This window comes from Ascaphus truei, chromosome 6 (assembly GCF_040206685.1).
Source record: "Ascaphus truei isolate aAscTru1 chromosome 6, aAscTru1.hap1, whole genome shotgun sequence".
NCBI classification, from domain to species: Eukaryota; Metazoa; Chordata; class Amphibia; order Anura; family Ascaphidae; genus Ascaphus; species Ascaphus truei.
Window position 1 is genome coordinate 41,973,270 of NC_134488.1, and position 14,383 is coordinate 41,987,652.

Consider the following 14,383-nt stretch of genomic DNA (forward strand, 5'->3'; position numbering starts at 1 on the left):
GATCGTCCAAAAGACAATAAACAATCGGATGATCCTCTCGCGAGCAATGGCACAACTAAGACGTACAGTTGTTCCTCTCCACAGAGTATCAAGTGACAAAGTAACCAGCTGTCACGGCTGGCATAGCCGCAAAAGATTGCGCCCTACAGGTGAAGCCACAGTGTCAAAAAGACTGTTCTTTCACGCACGTAAGAGGAGACAGTTGCAGAGACATTTCCCAAAGGGATTTACAAGGACAAAAGAGATTGTTCTTCGTCATGTCCAGGGAGAGAACAACCTCCTGAGGGCAGTCAACAAAGAGACACAAAAGCGCCTCCCCAACAATGGAGAGCATGCCATCTCTAGGTTCACTTCACACCGCTGCGACCTACAAAGGAAACCGGAGACCAAAAGAAACTTTGTGGCCTTCATCCAGAAGAGACTCCTTACCGGCCACGCAAAGCCAGCACCTCTAATGAAGGAAGGTGAAGAATGCTGGTACCTCCAATCATCTGGAGCCTACCACCCTCAGGAACCCGATAAAATCCGGCTAGTGTTCAGCCCCAGCGCACAGCTCCAGGGAGTCTCCCTGAACGACGCCCTCTTTTCTGGACTAGACTCGACAACCAGTCTTCCAGGAGTGTTGTTCCGCTTCCGCAAGGAGCCAAAAGCCATCTCCTTCTGCCAAACGCCAGGTGATAGAGTGACAGGCTACCACGACTGGTATACCTACAAGGGGATGCACTCTGTAGGTAAAACTACAGAGACAAAAAGACTGTTCTCTCACAAGGCTAAAAGAAAACAGTGTTGGAGACTTTTACACAAAGACATTGTGGTGCAACCAGCTAACCTGGAGCTGTGCATCCACCCTGCATCCTTTGCCAAAGAACCTTGGCCAAGGGACCTTGATACCAGTGATACCGGCCGGTGTCACATCGCTATGTGGACATGGACTCTTGCATTGTTAGAGAATGTGATGTTATCTTTGTTATGCATTGCACATATGTTCCACATATTCCAGTTATATAGTGGTATCTCCAGATACCAGACGGGGATTGTCATGGAACAGAAATACCCATGTCTGCCTTCTCTGTTTCAGCCGCCCATCCCTTGGCAGTTCTGCCTGCTAGCTGCACTTGGATGTTACTTTCCTTGCAGTTTTACTCCCAGTGCAGATGGAATGGATACATTATGTAGCCCTTTTTCCTTCCAGTCTGTCACGCCCCTGGTTGCTCTGGCAACATCTCCAGTCCTCCAGGTAATGGGCTTTCCCATTCCCCCCCTGTCCTTGCTGACAGTTAGTGCATTCTCACTTCACTTTTAGTGTGACCCTTGCCCCTCACTTCCTTTTCCACCTAAGATCACAGTGAGTACAGACCTGTCTGCATCCACCCCTGGTAAGGCCTCTCTGTCTTACCGTAGTCTAACCTCATACAAGCATTCCACATAGAGAAGCACTCTCTGCCTACACTTCACCTACAAGTTCCTGTTGTTTTCTACTTCTGCAATAAAGTTAAGAAAGACATTAAGGACTTGTCATGCTTTGGAAGAGGGAAGACATGAGTTAAAGCTACTGAAGCTATTCATACCTCAATACGTGACCCTAGCTTCAGAATACTAGCATACAAATCTGCAGAGCTCCAAATTTATAATGAAGGAGGCATTGATGCACACTCAGAGCAATCTCAAGAAACAGAATTCTCTTGTGGATTAACTAAACTGGTTGAAAAGGGAGAAAAACATTCGAATCATTCAGAAACACTACAAATATCTTATCCAAGGAAGAAGGGAGAACGCAAGGTATCTGCACAAACGCTCTGCAGGGCTAATCATACAGGCTACCTACAGAGGAATGAAAACTTGTCAGCTGTGACGCTAGAATAAAGCAGCGTGCCTTCTCCAGTCAATATGGAGAATGCAACGACAAAGAAAGAATTATGAACATGGAAACAATGTGTCATTTTACTCCAGTCAAACGTTAGGAAGTGTCTGCAGCAAAGATGCTAGAGGAAAATGAAGGAAGCTGCTGTGTGATTCAATCCAGATACAGGTCCTACATCACAACCAAGCAAGCTGTATGCTGCTATAAGCGCACCCGCAATGCCGTTTCAGTGCTACAATCGGCTTTCCACAAAATTCAGCAAAGAAGAACCAAATTACAACTGAGAAGCGCAATACAAATCCGCGAAATGGCCGTCGGGATCGCTGCCACATACCCCCCACAGCCTCTAAGTGCTATTGGAAGCATTTATGCCATGAGTCTCTGATCCCACTACTACATCACAGAGTGACTGGGAATTACTGTGGTCACGCACATATGCATATATCTACACCTCAGTATCACAAGTATCTTGGTAGCTTTTATTTACCCTTCTTGCTGAGGTTTCAGTGCAGCTGGTAGTACTCTGATCATCTGGCTGCGATCCCTACACACTCTCATAGCCATAGTATTCACTCATGTTTCTACATACAGGATATTTTAGTGATTTAGACATGTACCCCCTATCTACATGTGGCTGAGTGTGGGAGAGTATTGCCTGTAGCCCTTTACACTTGAGCTAGCACAGCTGTTGCATTGTGTATATATATATATATATATATATATATATATATATATATATATATATATATATATATATATATATATATATTTATATATATATATTCATTCTCACTACTAGTGTGCTGTTTATCCACCAGTTACACACCTGTGATCCACCGGCAAGAGCTATATGGACACCACACTGATTGCACACTCACTCTGAGTGCGAGTGTATTATAATATAGTTTAAATTGTAGAGCGGTCGTGGGAGTGTTCTTAGCTCTGTACCTCCACATTCTGATTACTGGTATTATCTCAAACACTAAATGTGTCTGAGTGCTGATATGCAGGGGACTTCACTGGTCCACTGACCAGCACACCCAGGAAAATGTATCTTTCAATACAATACAGAACAGCTAGCACCATGGACATTTTAAAATACTATCCGTCTATACTACTGCTTTATGTCCTTATATCTGGACTTTGATGTCCATCTTTAGTGCCACCTTCTTAACATCTTATCTAAAGATGACTCCCCAGATTGCACTGCCTCTTGTGCTTCAATGCACATGTCAGTGGTGAGGGGGTTAACAAAAGAGTATGTGGACAAACACTACAAGAGCAGATCTCAGCTGTGTAAGCTGGGGAAATCTGTTCGGGATCAGGTGCTCACAAGTGGATATGGACTGGTAAAGGTCAGGCTGTGTCTTGGGAGGGGATTAGGCGAGTCACTTTCCAGCTTTACAGGCTCAGGAAATGCGTGACTGGAAGGCTGAATATTCATTGAGGAGTAGGAGAACAAGACGCAGACTGGAAGATCAGCAGCCTGTAATTATATAGCTAGAGAATGCATTGTTCCTTTGTTATATCATTTGAGCTGTTATTGCCTGGATCTGTTGGCTTTGCAGCTATGTGCTTAGTACTGAGTTATGTGTGTATATAAAACACGTTTACGTCAGTGGCATTTGGTGGGACCACTGAATTTACTGCATCCACCAAAGACAGCAAAATCGTTGGTACCCAAACTCGCAGAAAACATCAATGTTTTACCTGATCTGAGATATGGAAAAAAATATAAAAAAACAGTTTTTTTTTAACCTAAAATGTCACTTGAGACACACGTTTATATATGAGGACTCAATACTGACACAAAATACTGGGTGCCATGGTAGGAAGATGGTAAACTCCTTCTAATAAGACCTTTTATCAGATCTGCTGTATACAGTATATCTGATTTATACCACTGCCATTATTTAATGACTTACTGGGCTTATTTTGAGATCGTGTATATTCCTTCCAGCTAGTTCTGGATCAATAGTGTGATTATTTCATGGAATAACCTCCCAACAGAAGTCGTCGGAGCTAATACAGAAGGGGAATAAAAAAATGCCTGGGAGAGATATAAAGCTATCCTAAATATTACAGAAACCAAGAATGAAACCGTCTCTGAGTTTTTACAGCGGATAGGAAAACGGGCCGGCTGGGTGGGGCAAGTGGGTTTTATCTACCGTCAAATTGCATGTCTCTTTTATCCAGGACAGTTTTATAATCTATGCCTATTATAACAAAGTTACCACCGACCAGTGAAAGGGAATACAATATCGGAATTGGGTTACCATCATTCAGATGACCGAAGATCAGTTAGCAGATATTGTGCCCGCATTACCATGAAACGTTTATAGACAGAAGACCAGACCGGTGGGTGGGCGCTGTACATATTTAGATTATTTAGATTTAGATTATTTAGATTATAATTCGAGATGGGCACATTTTTTTGCCATGGATTTGAATCCGATGCGGATTGGCAGATTCCTTTGATTATTGATCTGCCGTGCGGATTTCGGAATCAATATGGAACCTGGGAGCGGATTCTTAAAACTCCATCTGGATTGTGGCCAATGGCAGATTAGGATGAATCCACTCGGATGTTTTAGGACCTAATCCACAGGCGGATTTTGGTGGGGGAGTCGAATATAGTCTAAAAAAAATCCCGGGAAGGGATTTGGACTTGTTTATTCATCTCTAGATACAATATTAAAGCACTGACATAGAACCGCATACAAATGAAGAATATTCTAATCATGCTTGTCTTATACAATGTAGCAATGTACATACATATTAGAATTGCGCACCCACAATGAGCCAATGCCGTGCAAAACTCACAATCTCATTTTGGTGTCGGTAGGCGACTCACCCAAAGTCACAAGGAGAGCGGATACTGGGGTTCAAAGTCATCACCCCTGAGCTAAAAGCAGTCACATTGAGGGATATGTTATAATGAAAGGTTATATTATAGCATGATATATTGTGTTACACTTGCCTGAATATGATTACCATAAAGTCGTATGGAAATCCATATATTATACAAAGAGCGATGTTAAATGATGTTCTGTTCCACTGTCGCAGATCACATTTGTACATTTAGATATTTTTGTTTCATTCCTGTTAGTTTGCGATGTTTTTTCCCCAAGCTGCATTACCCGCCTCCTGCTGCTGTTGTAAAAGCACAAAAGATTGATCTATATACAAATATTTTCACGGGCATGTGCTCATGTGATATGGACTTGTCACATGTATAAATCATCTTTATATATGATTGCACTGTGCAGAAATCCTTTAAAAAAACATGTTTATCATTACATAAAAGTGCTGATAAACATGTTTCAAAAGAAATGTATGAACAACAATTTTGACAATACATGCTCTTTACAACTGATGAATACATCCAGAAATTACATCATAAAAATGCCTGCTTATAGTTAATTCCCTGTTCTGTATTCTGCACCAGCCCTGGGTAGGAATAGAAAGCCATACAAGTGCTGTGCAATCAAGCTACAGATCCCCACAAAGCCGCGATACATTTAAAACGAGTCATCGTAGGAATTTTGAAATGGGGTATTTAAATATTCTACTTTTAGAGGCTCTCTGCATGTAACCGTGTGGAGGCAAGAATCAGGAGTAGGCCCAACTGTTCGGAACGGGATCTGTGGCCGCGTCCAAAGCGCCGCCGGCGGTCCATCGCCACTACAACTCACCTCTGGGCAGGCTGTCAATGTACAGTTCGCCGTACTTCGGCCGCCCGACGCTCTTAGTCACGTGACCGCCTGCCGCTCGGCGTTCACCGGACTAGGAGAAGCGGGCGGTCACGGGATGTGTGGGAGAAGTTTTATGACATGATGTATCAAACTATGTGTCTCTGTACAGCAGGGTCCTCAAGAGCCAGCAACAGGTCAGCTTTTATGGATATCCCTGCTTCAGCCACCTGTGCTGAAGCAGGGATATCCATAAATCTGGCATGTTGGTGGCCCCTGAAGACTGAATTTGAGACCCCGTACATCATATTTTCCAGCTTCATAAAATCTGACAATTTTAAGGTGCCATCATTTTCTGGCATCTACCAACCTGCACAAGATGTAAGGAACGGCTTCTTATAGTCGGTGAAACCGTGCACCATAACAATCTGCCTAAAAACACACTTTGACTCAGAGTTGGTGTGCAGACGCCAAAATGATCGACTTAGAAAGAAGAAGAGGTTACTATTGCAAATCTTCTCAGATACAGAGTTTAAGTGTAGAATCCGACTGGGAGTAATATGTAATTGTCTAATTGTCTAAAACGCCGACCCTGGCAATGGACTTGTAGATACACTTTAGCGGTGTTGACTTAGCTGGTGCTTTGGAAACCCTAAGAAGGTTTCAGACAAGACATACAGAGATGTTTGCATGAAGTGTCTATTGATTGAGACAACGTTGGCCTTCTAACTCAGCATAGAATGTGTAGGTGAACTTCTAAGGAAACCCAAGCTGAGCAGAGTGTCAGGGATGGAATGGTAGTTACAGCTTCTACAAGCAACAGATTGAGAGTATTGCTACAATATATACAGCCTGGGAATCGGCTGCAAGCAACTATCTTGCACCTGTGGACACGTCCAACGTGAACCAATATAAAATATAATCCATTCAAATGAATGGGCTGTTGGTGTCTTTCGGAGCGTGTTTTATGTACTAACCCTGCTTAGTAAATTTGGCCCTACAGCCTATTCAGGTGTATTTCAGCACAGAAGGGGTCTCTTGACAGAGCACTTATTACTAGACATGGCCCTTTGTCTTTGTTATTTGGACTTTTGCACTGGCACGTCTGACAAACGACTCACTCTTAGTTCTGGTCGCCAGCCTATTAATGATGTTGAATGAATTCTTTCCTTCCATACAGTGTAATGAGCAGTGTATCAAGGCCTACGTCCACATGGGGAGAGCTTATCTTGGATTGAAGGATTACACAGAGGTAAGCCCGGCATAAATAGAACATTTAGAACAATCAGCCCTCCCAGGTGAAGGGAATGATAGTCCAAGAAAGGCCATATGTGTATGCAATCAAATCCTTCACTATAATGTCCTAGTGATGGGGATGATGCCCGCATCGGTATCCGATGGAGAGTCTATTAATCAAGTAACATACTATAATGTTCAGTGAAGAGTATACAGTGAAAATTGAAATTACAGAGATCGTTAAGGTTGATGGGATATATGATATGCATAAATAACATACTTTTTTTTGGTACACATCATTAAAGTAAATGATCTCTGATAGCTGGAAATTATTCTACAAAGCAGTCCTGCAGAGTCTGTGCTATTAGCACACAAATAAAAATATGTATGTATGTATTCACACACTAGGTTAAGACCGGCAGCAGACAGGTAAGTGGTGCACGCTAAAGGTAGGTAATTATAGTCAGTAGAGATCACTCGGTGATCCAAATACCCAAATGGATTTGCCTACTTGTTGGCCAGAATAAGTACCCTTCTTTCTTCTACCCCTTGTGTTGTGCAGGTATTTGGATCACCTCGGTGATCTCTACTTACTATATACATAGTAGTGTGTGTGTGTGTGTTTAGGTGTTCTTATTACACACACAGATCACTGTTATGTTGTTGGTAGTATGCACAAAGTTGCAGCACATTACACAGTGGTGTTTTTACAACAGTCAGGGGCTGAATCTGATCAGGTTAGTGGCAGCACTGAGTTGGCTCTGTTAAAGCAGCAAAACGTGAACAATTCTATATGTTTTTTTTTTTAATAAATCAGTTCTGTAGTATTAGATAATACTATCTGCATTTTTTTTTTAACTCCTAACGCCATTTGTTATGATGTTTTTAGTCTCTCCAAACCACAGGGGAGCGGTGACGGGAGCCATGTAAAGAAACAAATGACATAGTGCGATATTGCAAAAAACAGTGATAAAAATAAGAAAGTGCTTCAAATTCTCACAATTGAGCAGAAATAATTGAGCAGAAATCCAAACAGTGGCAGTAATGACCCTGGATGGTGTAATGCAGGCAATCCGGTGTATCTCAAAAGCAGAGAGACAAAACCATGGTGCAGATCAAAACAAACATCTATAACATAATGAACTCACAAATCAACGCTTACAATGGGTTTAGTCGACTGATCATCCTTTGGTTAGTACAGTAACCATTTACAAAGTCATATCCACTTCCTCTTTTGAAACAGGCTCCGACACAGAAATTTCAGCTCTGCCCTTTGGCAACAAAGTATCACAAACATATCTGTTGCTGTGTTGCATACAGCAGACTATCTACTACTCTGAAAGCTGTAACTATAATGTGTTACAGATAGTGATATGATGTTACATATCAGGTGCAGCATTTCACAGACAGCAGCACAAAGTCAGAAGGCAGCCATTTAGATAGGCACGCAATCAGGATTTTTACAGATTTATAACAGGAGCACCAAACGATTTCCAGCTTGTGTAAGAATGTAGAATTATACATTGTCTCATGCTTTACATATAAAAATAAGGAAAGAAAGAAAGGGGAAAAAGGGTTAAAGTACTGTAGTTTTGCTGCTTTAAGTCAATGCTTAATGGGTCTCTGCAAGTTCTAGTTTAGTTACTGGGCAGTCTCTCTGTACGTTACCGTGTGAGGTATAAGTTATGGCAGTCCTAGCCCTGCATAAATCCCCAATGCCTGCATCAGTGTAGTCTGCAGCAAAGCTCTCCCGTTACTGCAATCAGGAGCCCACTCTAAAACACGGAACTGAAGAGAGGGTGGAGATTAGGGCTATTTGTGGGGAGTGCACAAGAACTGAGATCTGGTACCCGTTTGTAATTTGTTTTTAATTAGAGATCAAGAAGAAACTCCATATACAGATTACAACATGTACAGTATAAGAAAGGGTTTGGGCTACTAACTGGTAGAAACTATCTGTGATATTTCCCACGCTCTTCCCCAAAGCATTTAAATGAAATGCCGGGGAGCGCGCGATGCCTCTGTAACTCCCTCTTACCTCGTCTCCGGTGGCTTCTGGCCACCCGTCGCCATGACAATGTGGCATCAAATGGCCACACTTTGCCGTGGAAATGCAAAGACACATGACAACGTGACATCAGATGACGCTGGAGAAAAGGTAAGGGGAGGAGCGGGGGCGCGAGCAGAGGGGGAGAGCAGGCAGTGGGCGCAGACTAAAACGTTTGGGCACTCCTGGTTTAAATATAGGGACATATTTACTAAACAGTGCTTTTCCAGAAGAATCATTGGAAGGTGCCTTATGGAAACGCACCGCTTACTATATATCACCCCAATAGCCTTTTTTCACCGGGATGTTTGTTCCTACATAAACATGGTTGACATTGTAATGTTAGCTACATATAGATCCTGAAATAGATTTCCACATAGGGCCCATACACAGGTTAAAGCTGCAGACCAAGAAATATCCTACATGTGTGTTTTTTTTTTTTTTTAAATAAATGAGTTCTGTACGATGAGAAAATACTTGTAGCATTTTTTTTAAACAACTCAGAATTACATGTTTAATGTATTCTAATGTAACATGCATTTTATTTTGTTTCTATAGCAACTATTTACAAAGTCACATCTCCTTCCTCTTCTGAAACAGGCTCTGGCACACCCCTTTTTGAGCCCTGCCCACTCTCTAGTAGTGCACCAATTGTATCTAGTGACTGCCCGGTCACATGATCTTCCCCACATAACGTTGCATCTTTGGTCCTCTTCTGCTGCACTGAACCCCCCTCCACCCCCCCCGAGCCGAATCTTCGCCGATCGATCGGTAACTTAGCTAATTACTTATCATTTTGTGGATTAAATGAAAAAAAATAAAAAACGGAAGCTTGGACTGCTGCTTTAATACCACTGCTAAAAAGTATGGTTGCATTGAAAGATTTTTCTTTCGCAAAGAGGCACAGACGTAGGTTCAACATTTTCATCACACTTTTCCCATTGCAGATAAAGCGCAAGTCAGATGAAGGGATTTGATGATGTTTTATTTGCTGGCTCGTAGATATATCTCCAAGTTCGATGGCTTCTTTAACAAACTGTTTGAAATATTTTGGGTTCTTTTTTTGTTTATCCGTTGATAGGCCAGAAAATGCTACAAGAAGATGATAGAAATAAACTCCAACCAGGAAAATCTGGCGAAAGGTACTGTATACAGAATATAATTCTTACCTAATACTATTATTTAGAGTTGGTGTATTAAATCTAAAGTTCCTAATTCAATTAATCGTTACCATATTGCTATCGTTGTTACTGATTTGTTACCTACTATGTGTGCGTGACAAATATACATACACTGGCGACACAGTTTATCACACTGCGGCCAGATCCGCAAGCCGGGAGATTTCCCGGCTTGCTAGTGGCCGCCCCTCGGCGTGCCGCGCGTCATAGACGCGCGGTCACGCGTCTTCGGGAGCGTGCGCCCCCTGCACGCGCGTCCAGGGGCTCCCCGAGGGAGCCCTGGTGTCCCGCGATCGCGGGACAGCGGCAGGGGGTTCCGGGGGACCCGGCGGACCCGGCAGCGGTAGGGAGAGCGCCCCGATCGGAGGGCGCTCTTCCGCTGCTTCGGCGCGCGCCCGTCACTCTCGGGCGCGCGCCAGGCTACTGCTGCGGCACAGAACGGGCAAATGCTCGAATAAACTGTGCCGCAGCAGTATTACAGACAAATCACCAAAAAATCTACTCGCCACACAAAAAAATCTACTCGCCACCTAGTACCAAACGTATGCTGCTTGGGCCAATAGGCGCTCGCCACGATGTTAAATCCACTCGCCCGGGGCGAGCAAATGTATAGGTTTGTCGAACACTGTGTATATGTATGTAACACGTTTCCCCCGCCCTCTGGGAAATCACGCTATTACGGCGTCATGTGCTGGTTACATGCTGGTTCACAGAAGCGCTGAGGTTCCGCCGTTGTTAGTGGGGAAGACAGGACAGGCTTTTGGGGTGATGGTTGGTTCTTTCTCACTGGTGCGACGACTCCATCTCTTGCAGGCTCCAGGAGTGCTGGAGGCAATCCCTGCAGGAGAACTCTCTCTGATACTGTACTCTCCCTGATTAATTGCACTCTCAGGCAGGATATATAAAATAACTGGAACGCTTTATTCTTCAACTTCAATGAATACAGCCTTAACTGATCCAACTCTATTCCTTCCTCCAGATGGTTCCTGGACTCAACCCAGGATGCTTGAGTCCTCTAGAGCAGGGGGGCGCAAACTTTTTTCCCTGCGCCCCCCTGCCGGCTGTCCCCTCACTCCCGCGCCCCCCTCCCAACCCCAACTTACCCGCGCTCCGGCGTAATGACGTCACGTTGCCATAGCAACGTGACGTCACATGACCTCGCAGCGTCATTTTGACGCCGCGTTGCCATGGCGACACATGGGAGGAAGCCGCCGGAGCCACGGTAAGTTAGGTTTACAGAGGCCCTGCAGCTCCCCCGGCACTTAATTTAAATGCCTTCGGGAAGCGCGCGGGGCCTCTGTAAACCCCGCGCCTCCGTCGGCAGTGTCGCGCCCCCCCTGGGGGTCGCGCCCCACAGTTTGCGCACCGCTGCTCTAGAGTCTATCCTCTGCTCTTCCCTCACTCCCGGTGGGATGAGGGATAGCTGTCCCACTCCCCTAAGGGAGGGGATGGAAGTGTAGCCATGGCCCTGACTTCACACTCCCAGCAATCACTCTCTCTCATGGGAGAGAACTTTGACTAAATTTGGCTTATGTACCACAGGGGAGGGACCACAGGCCTGAGCCCCTGATTGGGCAGAACACAGAACACAGACCTGCGAGCTGCTTACTACAGGGGAAAACCCGGATTGAGCCTAACACTGCCTGCTCTGGTACCACGACTTATGTGTTAGGTGGGGTAGCTTAGTAGCCAAAAAGAAGACATGGCTACATATATATGTACCACCACCCTCTAGGAAATACTGTTGCAGCTATAGGTGTCAGTGGAGCGCATACCTGTGAGGGTCCAGGATTGAAAGCTGAGTTATCTGCGGTGATATGGAGACCAGGACAGGCTTTTGGTGACATCTGACTTCAGTGGACTCTAGGAGTACTAGAGGCAGTCCCCCACCGAAGCAATCATATACATTCCTGCCCAACAGACTGGAAACTCAGATGGGGTATGTAGAACAGAAGGGTTTATTGAGCAGTCACTGCAGATGGTTCAATACAGCGGATGCAGGGTATCGGAGGATTCCAGACCTCTGGATGGTGCTGGCTCTTCCATAATGCAAGGCCTCTGATCTTCCTGTAGGCAGCTAGCCATGGGCGCCTGGCTGACCTCCCACTCCCAGCCGGGAGGAGAAGGCCCACACACCTCCACTCGGTTAGAAGGGTGGGAGAGCACTAACTATATTTCGTACTGCCCCTCTTAGGAACCAGAAGGTGAGGGCTCATGGTCTGTACCCTGATATGCTACACACAGACCATGAGTCACCACCACCACTCAGTCACTCAGAGAGGAGCATTGGGGGGGGGGGGGTCAATTGCCACAGGACTTCCTGTCACAGCCTAGACTGCTAAGGACTTATGTGACAGGGGGGAAAGAGAGGCAGAGTAGACTAACCATGTTACACGTGTGTGTGTGTGTGTGTATATATATATATATATATATATATGCAAATACAACTGTATGCTCATCTGCATGTCTTAGGCAGGTCTGCAACCCCGCCTTTCCCCATTATCACCCAGCATACAGCACTTCCACTGCAGCAAGGGATTCTGCGAAATGACATGCAAATGAGCACACAGTGTCACTTTTTGCCTCAAAAACCATTTTTAACATGGTTCCCTATAGGCTTAAGCTTGCTGCATGGTCACAGCTTTGAGCACAGCCAGGGTTAAGGTGCATACCCAGAAAACCACCCACAGACAGCTGTTTCGACCTTGATGGGTCTCATCAGTGTGGGGTTGATTTTAACTGGATATGCATAAGAGGCTATGGGATAGGCTATACCATAATACTGAGTTAAGTTATGGTGAGTAAAAAAAGTGACAAAAACCCTCCACAGGAAAGCAAATATGCAAATACAACTGTATGCTCATCTGCATGTCTTAGGCAGGTCTGCAACCCCGCCTTTCCCCATTATCACCCAGCATACAGCACTTCCACTGCTATATATATATATAATATGTATACTGTATATACTGTATATATACTGTATATGTATATGTAAAGAGAGGCAGAGTAGACTAACCATGTTACACGTGTGTGTGTGTATATATATATATATATATATATATACACACACACACACACACACACACGTGTAACGTGGTTAGTCTACTCTGCCTCTCTTTACATATATATATATATAGTATATATACAGTATATACAGTATACATATACAGTATATATCCAATTTTCAAGTCTCAAAAAGTCAGATTGAAGTATGTGTTCAAGTTCGGAGAGGCTAGGGCTGTGTGCATATAGGATTGTGTAATCTGCATACATGTGTATTGAAGCTTCCTTACAAGCTGCAGGAAGATCATTGATGAACAGTGACAAGAGTAGGCGCCACAGAACAGAGCCTTGCGGGACACCACAGGTGATATCCAAGGGGATTGAGTTAGAGCCTGAGATGGACACATGTTGGGATCTACCTAATAGTACTGAAACCAGTTTAAAGCATGTTTCCCTGTTCCAGAGCACTGGAGTTTATGTAAGATAACATGATCAACAGTAACAAAAACCTTTGCAAAATCTAGGATTATTGCACCAGTGAGTTGTACCAGTTCCATTCCACACTGGATCTCATTGCAAACTTTTAGCAGGGTAGTTACCGTGGAGTGTGTGGGGCAAAAGCCAGATTGGAATTGGCTAGGGAATTTTGTTTTGGTATAGTAATTGGGAGTAAACACATTTTCCCATGACTTTGGATAGTATTGGAAGAAGAGAGATTGGCCTGTAGTTTGAGATACTGTTTTTATCCCCACTTTTGAAGATTTAGACAACTCTGGCAGTTTTCCAGCTCTTAGGGATATGGCCTGCAGATAGGATAGAGTTGCGGTATGTCAGGTCCACATTGGCTGCTTAGTTTTAATTTTAGTAGCGCTTGAGTAATCTCCTCTTCAGATACTGGGACAAATTGAAAATGTTGATCAGTATTGGGAGAGGGTGAGGCTATAGGGGTACTCTCAGAATGAGATTCATGTTTGTGGTTTGAGTTGCATTTCGCTAATAAGTTAGTAGCACACCCCACAATGTAATCATTGAATGCATTTGCAATGTCAGTGGGGTTTGTCAGAGTAATATCCTCTTTAGTGATATTACTTGATTGTTGATGGCTAGGAGGCTGGAATATATTGTTGATAACCTTCCAGAAGTTAGCTGGGTTTGATGTATTCTGGCGAAGATTGTCAGAGTAATATTCTGCTTTTGCATGCCTTGTTTGCCTTCTGCACATATTCCGCAGGCATCTGTGGTTATTAAGATCCTTGGTAGAGCCAGTTACTTTGTAGCTTTTCCATAAGGCATCCCTGAAATGGGGCGCCGGCAGTCACTGCTGATCTTCATGTTGTGCTGGCAGTTACTACTGATCTTCATGGGG

General features: G+C 44.1%; 1 protein-coding gene across 2 annotated transcripts in view; it reads left to right on the plus strand.

Moving 5' to 3' along the window:
* The window catches only part of TTC12 (tetratricopeptide repeat domain 12), an 83,790-nt gene that overhangs the window by 20,276 nt on the left and 49,131 nt on the right, over nucleotides 1-14,383 (plus strand). For both annotated transcript variants that reach the window (XM_075604037.1, XM_075604036.1), the window contains exons 8-9: nucleotides 6,734-6,805; nucleotides 9,918-9,978. In XM_075604037.1, the coding sequence (XP_075460152.1) occupies nucleotides 6,734-6,805; nucleotides 9,918-9,978 (133 nt within the window). The remainder of the gene's footprint in view (nucleotides 1-6,733; nucleotides 6,806-9,917; nucleotides 9,979-14,383) is intronic.